Here is a 16,057-nt window from a genome sequence, read left to right on the forward strand (position 1 = left end):
CTTTGATGGGTTTAAGACAGAAGAGTATTCTTCTATCAGATATGTAGTTGAAAACATGGCTCTGTTTTAAAAAGCTGTCCTTAAAATGTGACAAATTTAATTTAAATTACAATAAAAAGTTATCTTGGATCTTAATATATGTTTTAGTTGGAATAACCACACATGACATCGATGCTTTTAAAGCTTCAGCACAATATTTTGTCTCTTGCTATTTTTTGACTTTACTTAATTTGACATTGATAATCAAAATAATTTAAATAAAGGCCACATAGTAATATAGTGTCCCAGGTCCCAGTCAGGATTGGGGACTCATGTGCTGGGCATTGTACATACATACAGAAGACCAGTCCATTCACAAGGAACCTAATGTACAAAAGGTGAGATCCTACAAAGTTCTAAGCAATTCCTAGAGGTGCTTAGTACTCAATTCCTATTGACTACAATAGAAGTTGGGGGGTGCTCAGCACCACGTGACAAGGCAGAATCATCCCTACATATGGGTGTAGGAAAACACCTTGGGGACTGGTAAGAATCAGAGTTTTGTAGATTACCTACATGTACAACTTTCAGCTCTGTATGCTTTTAAGTAAGTGAATAGTAACTTTATTGGATCTCTTAACCTACGTAACAGTTAGCAATATGTATGTTTTTGGAACATTTGAAATCACTTTTTTTTTTTTCCCCCTGTGTTTGGCAACTATTTTGGTAACATTCTTTAGAAATATAGCTCATGCTCTTATGCCTGTGGTAAAATATTTACACAATAATATAATACACAATACAAAATTACATTAAAAGAGAGAAAAATGGATATTCTGTCAATACTGTAAGATATTTCTTTAACTAGTTCACCAGTCACTAAATTTTTTGTTTCATCTACAATCTCTACTAGCACTGTCATTACTTAGGTCTTTATATGGGTGGACATGGTAGCACTGCCTGTACTTAAGTTTGCCTGGCATTTTTGATTTCAAGACTCTATTTGGTTTCTTACGTGCCGTGTGAACTTATTTTTCAGCAGTTTTGAATTTCACATTTTAATTTCATTGAATGTTTCTTTTTTGTGTTGAGATAGGAATAATGGAAGCTGTTGATCTACCTGCTCTCAAGCAGTCATTAGTTTACATGCTTGTATCCTATCCCTTCTGTATTCACCACCTTCCTAAGGTAAACAATCCCAATCTTTTCTCTCTTCATATGAGTGCTTTCCATTATAATTTTTGTTGCCATTCCATTCTCTGAACCCCTGCAAATCCTAAAATCTTTTTTTAGACAGATAATCAGTAATACACACACAGTATTCCAGATGGGACCTTTGGGTGTGTAGTGGACCAGTGTTAACTAACATTGAGATCTTGATGGTAGAGTTGTTTACATTAAGTATCAAAGATATGAAACGGGGAAGGTCTGCAAAAAAAAAAAAAAGTATGGTTGATAACCAAATGATGGTTATTAAATTGTTAACCTTACAGTTTTAGAGAAGGGAAGCTTATTACTACTGCTTTACAAACATTTCTAGGTTTCAAATATGCCTTTAAATTACCAGGCTTTTAACTTTTTTATTCAGGGGTCTATTCCAGCTCCTTTTTTAACTTCTGTGGATAGACTGAATAATCTCTTCCATTTAATGCTGTTGTAAAGTTTTCATTAATTTTAGTTTTCAAAACATAGTTAATATTTGTGCAGCATTGTCCATCTAAAATCTGTCACTGTTGCTTGATGGCTTTTTTACTTACGGAATCAAGATGTAAAGACAATAAAATTAGAGTTTAGTATTCAGTTACAGTGGTTTTGCAAGTAGACTTACTCGCTCTATATGGTAATATTCATTAGTAGTAGTTTCATAGCAAGTGAAAAGGAATTTTTTTAAAATGTTTTTGCCCCAAATGTGCTAGCTTATTTACTTCATACCATTATAACTGTAGTAATACTCCCAAGACCAACATGGTAAGTGAACTTCCGTTATTTCCATCAGAGTCTATCAACTGCCCATCACCAGCGAGGACATTTCTTACACTTGTGTTGAAAATGCAAATCTATGAAATATTAAAGAAGTCATGGTTACTTTTGTGATTTATGGATTACAAAGCTATTGATAAGAGCAAAAGAAAATTAGGTCACAAATTACCTTCTTTGATAGTCCTGCTACTGGATGAAGGATTGGTGTGCCAAAGAGTTGCCTTCCCTTTCTTGCCTGGGTGTGAGAGAGAAAGAGAGACTGTGCAGAGTTGACCTACCTCAGAGCCCCACTGCTGCAAGGGGGAAATGTAGTTGACAACATTTATGAGCCTGCCAAGAACCCAGGGTTTGGGTTGACAAGCAGTCACTTGTACTGCTTCTGCTTGTACTTGGCTGTAAAAGTGAGTTATAAACTGATTTCAGATGACTTTTGACTGTTTATCTTTTATATAGCTCAATTTCTAAAAATACTGTTTCTCTGCTTTTTCCTGCCCATTAAAGGGTGGCCACCTTTCCTCTTATTTTAAAGGTTGTATCTTACTTTGTGTGAGATAGCCCAGGCCCTGAGCAAGCCAATATATAAGGTACTTTGGCCCATATTTCAACAAGGTTCACACATTGTAATAAAAACTTACCCTGAATAAAACATTGTTGGGTGCTTTTCTTTAACTCAAGATTGGTAATTTTTCACCATTGTCCCTAATTTCCTTCTCTAGGGACCTGCATTTGAAATTTACAATCTAAATTAGACTTTGCACAGCAAGGAAGGCAGTCCAAAAAAAAAAAAAAAAAAAAAGAGGGGAGGAGAAAGAGAGGGATTATAGAACAAGTGTTATCACACTGGAAGATAGAGGTAAACTCCTTTTTATGAATCTCTCTTGATACAGGTACTTAAAAAATGTATCAAAATTTGAGGAAATGTATTGTAACACATGGTGACAGTGAGAGATGACCATTATGATTTGTTCTTGTATTTAGACACACATAAAAAGCTACATTACAAGAAAATTACATTTGCAAAGTTAGGCTCTCAAATTGTGTAATATGTGATTTAAGATTGTTCATGTAATCGTAAGACCCCTTGTGCATATGCATTATGATAGTCTTTAATTATATGATCATATACTATTTTAGAACTCTTGTCTCATTCAGTGAATGGGATGCACAGTGCTCAGAGTGGATAGCTATTCAGTATTGCTTTTTCTTAATTGAATGTGTGGCCCCAGGACATGTTTATTGCACACCAGTCAAATCCTGCACTCAATACAGTATTTTCTTATGATCTTTTCCGTGGCAGTATAACAGTCACTGGGCTAACTGTGCCTCTAACTCCTCATCCAGTCTTTGAGTGCACGGACTCTGATGCCTCAAGCTCCCTCTGAGTGGAATCAGGTGAATCTCCCACTCACAGGGCCACCCGGGGGCGGGGGGGGGCAAGGGCCATTTGCCCCAGGCCCCGCAGGGGCCACCATGAGAATATAGTATTTTATAGTATTGCAACTTTTTTTTTTTTATGGAAGGGGCCCCCGAATTTGCTTTGCTCCAGGCTCCCTGAATCCTCTGGGCAGCCCTGCCCACTCAGACTGGGCTTTGGGATGCAGTCCCTAGGTACTAACTGAGATTACCTCATCAGGCCTGACTTAAATTTAATACCTGCAGTTCTGCTCCCCTGGAACTATGCACACTGGCATCCAATGACCAGACATCCTTTGAAAGCAAATATTGTTTAGAACCAAAGCATTTCAGAACTAAAATAAAAATAATAAACAGTCTGTGCACATGCTTGCTTTCCCTAAGACTTAACATCCTCTGCAAGCTTGGGAAGTCCCCAACTGTTCAGACTCTTGCACAGAACCCGTCTCTGTCCATGTCAGTCTATTTCCCCAGACAACAGTTCACTGACAGTTCTCCCTTCCCCCTTTCAGAAAGTCTGTTTAACCATTTAGTGTTCCTTTGACCTCTTAAAAGCAGCTAAGAGTCCTGTGGCACCTTATAGACTAACAGATGTTATGGATCAGGAGCTTTCGTGGGTGAGGTCGGATGCATCCGACGAAGTGGGTAGTCACCCACGAAAGCTCATGCTCCAAAACGTCTATTAGTCTATAAGGTGTCACAGGACTCTTAGCTGCTTTTACAGATCCAGACTACCCCTCTGATCTTTGACCTCTTGGCTCCCAGCCTTGGCCAAACAGCTATAAAACTTTGGATGGAGTGTGGAGTAATGTTTTCATTAACAGCCTGGCAGTTTGCTTGTAATAACTCGTGTTTATTGGGAGGCTGCTTTTCTAGAGCTATGGTGTTGTCTTCCTGCTTGTTTTCCCATTAGTTCCCATGAAAGTAAACCAATACTACTTTGGGTAATGGTCCCTGTTGTAGTCCACTGAGGCTTACGTATGTGTCTGGAGTTGGAGAATTTGAAAGTAGCGTCCATTGGTTTGCTCAGGTGCCCTGGTTCGCTTCATGCATCTGTCTGAGGTGATAAAAGGCAGGGCAGACTGACCGCATCTCCAGTTCCTTCTCATTGCTGCACGGTCCAGATTGGAACTCTGTCATTGTTTCTGATGCACTTCTAAAAATGGTAGTTGTACAGAGTTTTATAGTAGTTTTATCAGTTTTATTTTTCTTAGTTTTAATAGTTTCATAAAATCATTGTATAGCAACAACATGTCTGCCACAGTCACTACACTAAGGTATGAGTGTTTCACAAACAACTTTTTTTCTTTGCAGCATCTCTATGAAATAAGATGACAGCATTTCCCCCCATTTTACAGGGAACTGAAGCACAGGAATATAAAAGACCAAAATTGTCCACTAATTTTAAGAGACCCACTTGAGATGCCTTGGGCTTTATTTTTATTTCAGAATATTTAGCATTTGTGTAGTACTTTATATGTTCAGAACATAGCTCTAGTGACTTTATTTGCAATTGTGAGTGCTGAGTACTTCTGCAGATCAGCCCCAGGTATCTCAGGGCATGCAGAAAATAAGGAACATACTGTGACCACCTGTGAAAAGTTTGGAGTCGGTGACTTGCGCAGGACCACCAATAGATTCTGTTGAAGAGGCAGGGATAGAATCTGATTGTCCGGTGTGGATTTGACTGTCATAACCACTAGACCATCCTTTTTCTTCCTGCAGTCCTTTGCCTCATTCAGTACATACTTTCCAACTTTTGTAATACAGTAGGACCTCAGAGTTACGAACACCAGAGTTATGACAAGCTGACCACAGTCCTCATTTGGAATCGGAAGTACGTAATCAGACAGCAGCAGAGACGAGGAAAAAAAAAAAAAAAGCTAATGCAGTACAGTACTGTGATAAATGGAAACTACTAAAAAAGAATAAGGGGAAAGCAGTTTTTTTCTTCTGCATAGTAAAGTTTCAAACCTGTATTAAGTCAATATTCAGCTCTAAACTTTGAAAGAAAAATCATAATGTTTTATTCAGTGTTACAAACAACCTCCTTTCCCGAAGTGTTTGTAATTCTGAGGTTCTGCTGTATAGAAGTAACTGTATCGCTTGCTCTGCAGTCTTGACTAATTGCTTGATTATTGTCCCTCCTATGCACGGAATGAGGTTACGAGTCCTGTGGAAACAACAGTATAAGCTAGTTTAATTAAAGACTATCATAATATTTATGAACAAAGGGGCAAATTAAGGCTTCACAACTGCTGCAAATAACTGAGGGATGTTGAGAGTAATGAATCCTGGATTCTGTTCCAGGTTTGAGAGGAGAGAGTTCTGTAGTGGTGTTTTCCTTCCTTTAGTATGTCCTACTTTTGCCTTTATCCCCTAGCTGTCCCTCTTTAGCCTGTTCTCCTCTGCTGCTTTCCTCCTCCTCTCTCCTGCCTTAGCTTGCTGCTATCTACTCCAGCCCGCCTTTGTCATTGTCTTTTTTGAACAAGTCAGTTACTCTCACCTTCTCTGTATTACTTGGGAGCATTGATAGCTCCCAAGTAATACAGAGAAGGTGAGAGTAACAGAGACAGTCTGTCTGTTGTCAGTTCCAGTTCCCAAGGCCATAGTGGCCCTGGCTGTTGGAAGGAGTGGTTGAACAAAAAGTCCAACTCAGCTCTGGATTGGAACATGCTTACTAGCTGGGTGCAGGTGGAGCATACTTTGGGTAGACAGAATCTTCAGAGAATAATTCTCTAGCCTGTTACAAACCCTTATGAAGCGTGTGCAAACAGATTGGAAACACTGTTTTACTTAGTGTCCTGGGTTCCACCTCATAGTGCTCCTGGGACAGGAAAGACCCTGGTGGTATGTCCGTGTCTTGAAGACCTGGCTTCCCAGAGGTCCAGGACAGGTAGCCCTTTTCCCCAATTGCTTCTTGTAGCTGCAGCTGCTAATAGGCTTCAACACCAAATGTAAAAATAAAATAAATAGCTTGCCCGCCCCCCTTCTCCGGTATTTCACATTTATTAATGGTGAACTAGAAGAATCTTCAGTTTGCAGGTCTGAACAAAATGCTGAAGTTGCCGCTGGGTTTTACACTGCTTCAAGGATTTGATTGTTAGGAACAGGTTTTTAGTATGAAATTTTAGTTTTTGAGGTTTGGAGGAAAGGGAAGATAAGTTTCCTTACATGCAAGTTTTAATGAACTTAATGTACCTTTTGGGATATACAAGTATGCATGATAGTTCAAAATCTGTACTTTGAGTGTTCCAGAGTAATACATTTTATTTCTATGTAAGATGATGTACTTGTAATTTTATCATCTAACAAATTGTTTATAACGCAGATTTCTTCAATGAAAGACTAACTTCTCATATGCGATAAATGTAAAATTATGTATTCTTGAAGTCATTGTATTGAATAGGACCGAAAAATGTTTTCTAATATACTGACTATTTGTATTTGAGGTTATCATTCCAGGTGCTGGTAGTTAATATAGCTTAGTTCTTATTTCTAAGGAAGCAAGCAGGGCATTAAAAACTACGAAAGGATCAAAATAACATGATTTACAGAACTTGTATTGATTGGAAGCTGTTATCTGAGTAGTGCATAAGTTTGCTCTGAATGCACATAGTGTTTTAAAAACTTCTTTTCTTCTTTCACAGGAAAGATGATAAAGATTATGCTTTAAAACAAATAGAAGGTACTGGAATTTCTATGTCTGCATGCAGAGAAATAGCAGTAAGTAACAGTCTCTTTTTTTATTATCAGTAGGATTTTAATAACGTATTTTTTAAGTGAATGCATCTTAATTTAATGTTTTAGTTTCAAAATGAATCTACCTTTCTAAATACAGAAGAAAATCTTAAATTTGAGGTTTAAAGTAAACCTAATTCCCTTATATAAGAGTTTGTTAATTTTTTTGCTGAAGAATGGTGCAATTCCTAAATTAAATTATATTATTGCATATTTAAGCATAAATCATAACTATCTGTACCTCTGAATGCATATTGATTAATACTGGAAATAAATGTGTGATTTTCTCTTTATTGAAATAGTGACTGTCTAAACTCTGTTCTATTTGTCATTACTGTTTATTACAGTAAGTGTGGGTATAATGGTTTAATTTTAGTTCACAATTAATTTCCTTTCCCATTCAAAGACTTGTACCCTTAAAAGTAATATAGTCATATCTGATTGCAAGGGGAGAGCTCAAAACAAATTTCCAGTATCTTCAGTTAGCAGATATCACATGTAATATTGTGTTTGGATATTATCTCTGTTCTGTGATTTTTGTTTTTTCTGGTCTAATACTTAAAGAGCAAAATCATAGCAATACATTTTAATGCAAATAGTTAATATAAAACTTCAGTGTAAGACAGAATGTGTGCATCCTGTAAATATTCTATTATTCATATAGTACATTATTATTTTTTTAGATTTGCCAGTGCACAAGATCCACTTGATGATATTAAGACCCTTAATTATTTAAATGCCAAGAATTTGGTGATTCACTAATCTTAAAGATGGTTTTTCTTTGGTTAAATGAGTTGTCATTTCATAAAATACAAACTCATGAATCTTTAAATATATGTTTGTTCAGGATCATATTTGTGTGGATCCTTTTGAATTCTTATTTTGTTCCCAAATGATTTCTTAGTGGTGCAGAATCATTGTGTTTGTGGATGCAGATAATTGACAGTTCTGATAGAAACATCTTCCTGAAATTAATGCTTAGATTTTTTTTAATGAAAAGTTGATATGAGAGAGGTGAGCGATGCTTTAAATTTCAATAATTTTATTACTTTAAAATACAATTCTAATCTTATATTATCTATTTCATTGGTAATAAAGACCTAAACCAAGACTTTGAGACATGACTAGTGATTTTTGGATGCCTAGCCTAAGACATCTTAAAGGGTACAGACTTTAGAGAATAAGTGCTCAATAGCACTTCCCAAAAATCAGTCCACTCTACTGCACCTCAAGTTAGGAACTCAAACACTGAAGGTCTCCTTCCTCTCAAAGAAATCTCCAGTCACTTCTGGAAAACTTGACCTTTTCTTAAAAGTGGAAAATCCTAGATGTATTTTTATTTTGTTTTGTTTTATTAACTTGTTGTGGATATGATAGTGTGACATAGAACTGTGTAAGACTGTGAAGGTTCATTAAAGAGTTTTGGTGAGAGACTCAACATTTTATGAAATAACATTCTGTACATACTTAGAACGCTGCTATTGTTTAAGGTTTCTTGATACTTCCTGTTATAAGACCCCGTTCTCAGTTGCTTGTAACTTTGCCAAACTCTAGCCATTTGGGATGAAGTTTCCCATACTAGGTATCTGCCTCAGGCTGAAGTTGTTTTGGAAAGTTTCAGCTAAAACAGTTCAGGTTTTTTTAAAGAAAGATTCGGCGAAGATAACTCTTTTTTGCCAATGTTAAACAATGCTCATAATAGTTGCACCAAGAAGCTATAGTGTCTCCCTGATTTGGAGCAGGGTCTTCACATTTGGTAGAGGGAGTCACCCTTGTGATACGAATGTGCCTTTTGCTGTGCCCATGAAAAGTCATCTAAATTTGGCCAAGTTTTGAATCTCTGAAAATGTCAGTTTGCACAATAGAGACTTGTTTGGCTACCAAATTCTCCAAAGATACTAGTTTTGAACACGCTCCATCCCAGGACTGCAGGGACTGAACAGGACTTTTCCTGGAATTGCTCTTAAACACCAGGGGCCTCTCTAGTGCCAGCTGTTTGGAACTGAGAGTGGGGAGATGCTCACAGTGCTCTTTCTGACTGGATCCAGGAACTAAGGAGAAAGCACAGTAGTGGGATGCAAAGGGATCAGGGAAAGGGGTGGGAGAGGAATGGATTGTAGGAGTCAAAGGGTCAGGAGGAGCAGAAGGGGTAGGTAACAGAGCTAGGTGGGTAGGGCCGAGGGAGACAGGCAGTGAGTAGAAGGGAAGAAAGGTCTATGCTCCTTCCTTCCAGAGCTTGGAATTGAACCTCAGTCATCAATTGCTGTATTCCTTTGATGTCAGCAAATAGCTGTGAAACCTACAGGGAAAGTGTCTCATCCTTCTTCCAGGGATTGGGTCACATAGAGAATAACAGCCAGCTGGGGCTTCCAGTAACTCCGTTTAAATCAAGTGAATTAGTTGATTACTGTTAGCAGTGCCTACCATATGCTAGGCATTGTCTTAACACACAGGAAGAACAGTCCCTGCTGCTTTCTCAGACCCTTCGTCCCATCCCTCCGTCCTTCCAAATGCTATATTGGGGCATCCTGTTAAGTTTCATGCACTGATATTTGTTAAATTATCCAGCTGTGGATCTAAAACTGGTTAATTCTAACTCTTCTTATGATCCAAGCTGAGGAGGTATGGTTCCACAGTATGGAACTTCTGTTTTTCAATTAAAAAAAAAAAGGAAATTTCCTTAACATTACCTTTTAAAAAAATGTCCAGAGAATCCAATTCTCCAGGGTAGCAATCAGCTGCCTTAAGTGTGAGACCATTCTTTCCTGCAATCCACTGTCTCATTCACTACATTCCATCCATCACTTGCAGCAAATGAGACGGGGGTCCTGTAGACAAGTCTCCTTCAATATGCAACCCTTATTTATCCCCTGAACGTCAACCATTGCGTGCATTGATTTGGGTCAGGGTTCCTGAGAGGGAAAAATAGTATGTGACCATATAGTTAAAGACTCTGCTGATACATGCGCACAAGGCCACTGAATTCGGGCCTTAATTTGGCATTTCTTAACTTTTGAGTTATTGACCTTGCAACTGAATGCGCTTTTATTATAGTATTTTTTGAAATGTTATAGATTGTCCTGAAAACTGCATTTTTTAAATTGTTTTAAAAGTAATAGTAATATAGTAATAAAAAAATGCCTGATATTTCACATTGGAGTGGAGGGACAGAATGAAAGAAGGCCTGTAAGATGTACTGGGCCAGGGTGGGATCTATGACTCCCCTCCATCTTATCTATTTACATTGTTTGTATCGTGTGTGTACAAGGAAAAAAGATGCCAGCAGCTTAATACTTAACAGCAATGTTATATTGTAAATAAACTTCCATCTCTACATCTAATTAATACAACTCTTTGATATAATCATGTAATGAATTTTTTCAAGGCCAAATTAATAAATGCCAGTCTTTTTAATTTAAAAAGAGATCTAGAGTATAATGTTTCATTATATGCATTTCAGTGCTGGAGTTGTCAGAAGAAGTAGGAAGGCTTGACTTGCATGTGTAATGAATTTCCATTTCAAAACATAGTTTCCTCAGCAATTGAAACTCCTGTATTTCATCCATCTGGGTAGCTCTTCACCTGGAAAGAATAATTTTAAAGTAAATCTTCATTATTTGTGAGGCAAGCATCTCTGTTTTGACAACTCTGCAATAACACCTGTGTGTGTGTATGACTGATTAAATTCCAGTTTCAAGCTTCCAAACAGATGTATCTCAGAAACTTATTTTCAGTACTCTTAGGACTCTCTTTATCTAGCACCTATTGTATCCAGATATCTGAGCTAAAGACAGGATTGATAGGGACTGCCTGAAGAAAAAAATTGCTATTGTGCCCTGGATACAGGAAAGAGCTAAGAAGTGAGGTGGGGTCTGGACCTGTAGGCTGTCACTTGCTGGGTGTGCACTCAAGTCATTTGTTTTTCAGGCTTGCATGTGAGCATTTTTATATTTTATATTTTTATTATAATTCTTCTTCAACTTGAGTACCTTGACTGAACAAGTCTATATTTTGATCAAACCAACTTCCCCATTTATTTTGGTAGAATAGTTTCAGTACTTATAACAGAATTCAATTTTACATATCATGTTAATTGAAATTCTTACCCTCGTAAGAGATACTATTGAAACATTCTCCTCTTTGCCTTTCACTGTCTCTTTCACTCCTCCCCCTGACCCCCCCCTTCTCTAACATGATAAACATTTGTGAAGCCTACCTCTTACATAATTTTGGCTGAATGTTGTACTGTATTGAGCCTTTAGTTGAACATTGTTCTGTATAATTATCCAGTGATGTACACTGCCTTGCTCTTTCTTATTTTTTTTCCTGTTGAATTTACTTAATGATAGAGCTAGAGAAGAAGCATGAAGAAACCATGGTTCGCTTACAGTAAGATTTAATGCACTGAAATATCAGTTTCTAATATTTTTGCATTTATATAGAACTTTACCTCTGAGGCTTCAAAGTATGTAACGGACATGAAAAAACTGAACATTTCCTCAGCCCTATGACACAGATAAATTTCAGATGGGAAAACTGAGGTACAGAGAAGTCTAAGTTACACAGGAAGTCAACCCAAAACTCCTGACCCCCAGTCCTGTAACTTAAATGCAAGAAAATCCTTCCTTCCTTTTTAGATGGGGTACTGCAGGAAACTATATCGGGTGACACTTCTGAGTACTTGAGGAATAAAGGAACTTTACGGAGGAAATAGGGGGCTAGTACCTGCCCTTCAGTTAATCCCTCTTTAAAAGTGCATTGGATTGTGTATGTTTCAATTTAGGGAAGGTTTTGTTTATAAGCAGGGGCGGCTCCAGGCTCCAGCATGCCAAGTATGTGCTTGGGGCGGCAAGCCGCGGAGGGTGCTCTGCCGGTGCCATGAGGGCGGCAGGCAGGCTGCCCTCGGTGGCTTGCCTGCAGAGGGTCCACTGGTCCCACGACTTCGGCGGACCCTCCGCAGGCAAGCCACGGAAGGCAGCCTGCCTGCCGTGCTTGGGGCGGCAAAATTCCTAGAGCTGCCTCTTTGTATGAGTCTTATCAACGGGTTAAAAAAAACCTAAACAAACCTATATTACATTGACTTTATTAGCTTGGAGCCAGCTGGTGCAATGAGTTAAAGGATCATTGCACCACTATGCTAAACACTGTCCAAAAAACATAGGAAGACAGTTCCTCCCCCCACTCTTGCAGTCTGTTTTAGTGCATTGTCATTCGATTTATTCATTTTGTTGCCTAACATTTTTGATTTTTTACTTTATCAGTTAGCTTTGTCATTAGATCGTCTCTTGACCTTGTACCTACTTTGTAATATATGTCCAGCACTTTAGTAGTAAATGGCGCTTTATTAATGTAACAAAGCCTAATTCCTTTTGGAATTTTATATGCACTATAACCACCACGGTTTGCTGTGGGTGGGTACTAGGCTGTGGAAAATCCTTGTTGTCTAAATATGCACAGTCTATCCACGTTTTAGCATAAGATCAGATTAGGAATGCTCCATAGATGAAATTCAGAGTCATTGAAGTACCACCTTGCTACAGGAGATGCAAACCTACCCTTTGAAGTATAATGGTCAGTAAGTGTTTCAACTGTCAACACTTTTGCTTTGGTCGCTGAGAAATATTCTGCTATCAGGAAAGTTTCTGTGCAGTTTAGCTTTGTAGTGAAATGGGGTCTTCTGTGAATTGGCATGGTGGTTTTATGTCTGCTCAGGACAAAGGTGGATGGGCGAAAATGTTTGGGGAAAGCTTGTTTTGAATCTGGGTGCTCTATTTGTATATTACAACTAGTGTTTGGGGGTGGTTGTATTTTTTGGTGCAGTTCCTTTTCTTTTGGGGTTTGGCTCTTGGATAGGATAGAATGATTTAAACCAGTGATTTAATCACTGGTTTAATTCATTATTTAAATCAGTAAGCAGGAAACCTTGATTTAAGTCATCTATGTTAATTGTTTTGCATTTATACTTATTTTCCTAAAGAGAGGTTCATTCCCATTGTTTGGTGTAACCATTAAAAAATGTTGCTTAGCAACTAAATATAGCCTCTACTCTAAATTTGGTATTTCGTTTTGCTAACCAGGAGGATACACTATATCAATACACACGTATTTAAGCAGTTTTATAATTGAACATACCTTTTATTCAGATTCTTAATTTTTACTTTTTCATGTTAGACAATGATGACTGACACATTTCTTGGTGGTTTTTTTTTTTTGTTTGTTTTTTAACTTGTGATTTGGATGGAATTTGGAATTCAATTAAATGTGCAACAGCATTTAAAAAAAATGTATTCGTTAAATAAAACTAAGTTGAATGTGCTAGATGCATAAAGAAAAAAGTTGATCAAAAGAGATTTTCAATTTAAAACTGACATTAAACAAAGGAAGTATTATCTGTAGTTTTGAATTTTAACTGATACCTTCTGGTCAGAAAATCCTTCAGGTTTTGAGGTCTCATCTTCTCCCACGTTGTTTTTATTCATAGATTGGAAGAGGAAAATAAGCTTTACTTTTTCAACTCCCATTTGGCATCTTTAATTTGGAATGAACTAATCCAAATTAAGAATATATTTTCTTGGAACCTGCAGAAAAGGCTACTGCTGCCAAAAGCTATTTAGTGCGCCTTCAGCAAATGCTGGCTATAGGGGCTTAGCCCGTGATTTCCACCAATTCAGTAGTTCTCCTTTCTTAAAAACTTTGGCAGCAAATTTATACTGCTTGCACGGCTCACCTCCAGCCTTGAAATTCATTGTAGTTGGCATGATTATTAGATGCCAATGCTATAGCAGCATATTTTTTTTTCAACTGTTAAACATCTACCCTGGTACATTGTTGAGAATATTGTCATGAAAATGAGGCAGAGTAATTGCTTCTTCATTGCCTATAATTTAGCTTTGTTGGGTTTTTTTTACACTGTTTCTTGAAGTTCTTTCAGATTTCAACAATATATCAGCAATAGAGCAGCTATCCTTTTGTAATTTATCCAGTGCTATCAATATGTTCAGCATATTTTCTGCATTTCTCTTCAGTCCAATGTTGAGTGGTGTAGCATATTTTATTTATTTAAAAGGTTTCAATAGATTATAATAAATTTAGACCTTAACATGTCATAATTTCACATTTAATTTTAAATAGGTTTATTTTGAAATTAAATAGATGGTTTTTGATTTAAAAAAAAACCCAACATCTTTTTTAATTTTTTTTTTAATCCATTGTCTTATTGGGAGGAGTTGCTCAAGATGGTGGTAAGAACTGTTCTAAATCATGAAAGTAATAAGTTCTTTTCCATATGTAAGATAACTTCCTTGGAACTCCTTCTCTTAAGGATGGTTGATCAATCAGGCCAAAGGATGGTTCAAGTCTGGAAGGGTATTTCATCAACCCTGTTGTTTGGGTGAAGGAAACATTTTCTACAGTAATGAATTCTTGTCTGGGTAGTTAGGGAAACCATGTTAGCACTTCTTTTACAACTTTAGTGGTTCTTGTCGGAAGGTACTGACATTTTCTTAACAAAGGTAGTCAGAAACCTTTTGAACGAGAGTCAGATTCTGTCCTGCTAGAGAGTCCAGAGCAGTGGTGTCTGACTTTTTTTTTTTTTTTTTTTTTCAGCTTGAGTGTTGAACATACTTTACAAAAATCAGTGGGGTGGGGGCATAAACATAATCATAATAATTTTGGGAAGCAGTTCTCAAAGTATGGGGCATGCCTCCCAAGGGAGGTGCAGGAATTTGTAAGGGAGGCTGTGGCACTCTGTGTCTGAAAGCAGCACCCTAAAACCCCCGTATTCACCACTGTCATAATTATATTTGTACAAAGTATGCCTTCTGAGGTATCACTTTAAAAGTCTTGATCTGTTGAACATTAATATCCTGTTGGATTGTATGTGCTATCATTTTGTTTGAAGTTAAGAAGTTTTGCTATATATGTGTTACTGAACTATGTTGGAAGTTGGAAACACCCACAACCACCCTTTCAGGTACATGAGGGCAGGGGACTGGACTCGATCTCTCGAGGTCCCTTCCAGTCCTAGAGTCTAAGAATCTATGAACATTGGAGCAGCCAGATGTGCTAATGGCCTGTTAAAGGGAATACACACTGACAAGGACTGTCCCAGGAACTGTATGCAGTGGAAACTTCTCAGAGATAGCACATAGACAGTGGAGACTGATTGAACCAGGAAATAAGCATAGATGTTTCCAGCAAGCTGAAAAAAGCCATCCAAGGGGGAAGTGACACCACCATTTGGCCTCACTCCTCTTCTCTCTCCCCCCCCCAACTCAACACCTGGATGCACATCTGGAGGACACAGATTTTGAACAAGGGAGGTGGTCCTAGGCTGGAAAGGAGAGTCCCAGCTTGTGTATTAAGGAACTATACCATCAGGGTGAGAAACTGCTTGATTTAAATTCAGTCTAGTTTATAGAACTAAGACTGCAGATTTCATTTTATTTCTTAAGTAAACAACTTTGTACACCTATTATTTATAATCACTTAAAATCTATCTTTCTGTAGTCAATAAATCTGTTTTATATTTTACCTTAAACAGGGTGTTTTGGTTGAAGTGCTTGAGAAATCTGCTCAGTGTACAAAAGTTGATGCATGTGCTCTCCACATTGAGGGAGGGGCAGAGTGGATAATAAACTTACACTGGTCAGACTTCCGACCAGGGCAGGACAGTACAGTCCTGGGGTCCTAGGCTGGAGAGTTGGGGGAATTGGTTGGAACCTCTCTATTGTTAGTTCATAAGTGACTAGGAGAAGCATTCATGTAACTCAGCTGGGTGTGTCCCTGCCTGTGGGTGGCTGTGTAAATGCAGTACCTGGAGAGGCTTGCAACTTGTCACAGCATCACTATGTGAGAGGAATCCAGTTTGTATGCCAGAGGGTTCAGCAGTACCCGAGTTCCAGGTTGCAACCCAGGGAACCTGTCACAGAGGCGTGAGCTCTGT

General features: G+C 37.9%; 1 protein-coding gene across 6 annotated transcripts in view; it reads left to right on the forward strand.

Moving 5' to 3' along the window:
• CDK8 (cyclin dependent kinase 8) overlaps positions 1–16,057 on the forward strand; it is a 161,654-nt gene that overhangs the window by 57,138 nt on the left and 88,459 nt on the right. For 5 of the 6 annotated variants that reach the window (XR_004000347.1, XM_030562356.1, XM_030562375.1 and 2 more), the window contains exon 2: positions 7,023–7,098. The exons of the other annotated variant lie outside the window; for it this stretch is intronic. Coding sequence is in view for 4 of the 5 variants with exons in the window: in XM_030562356.1 (XP_030418216.1) it covers positions 7,023–7,098 (76 nt within the window). In the remaining variant the exon portion in view is untranslated. The remainder of the gene's footprint in view (positions 1–7,022; positions 7,099–16,057) is intronic. 6 annotated transcript variants of the gene reach the window in all.

Source organism: Gopherus evgoodei, chromosome 1, assembly GCF_007399415.2.
Source record: "Gopherus evgoodei ecotype Sinaloan lineage chromosome 1, rGopEvg1_v1.p, whole genome shotgun sequence".
NCBI lineage: Eukaryota > Metazoa > Chordata > Testudines > Testudinidae > Gopherus > Gopherus evgoodei.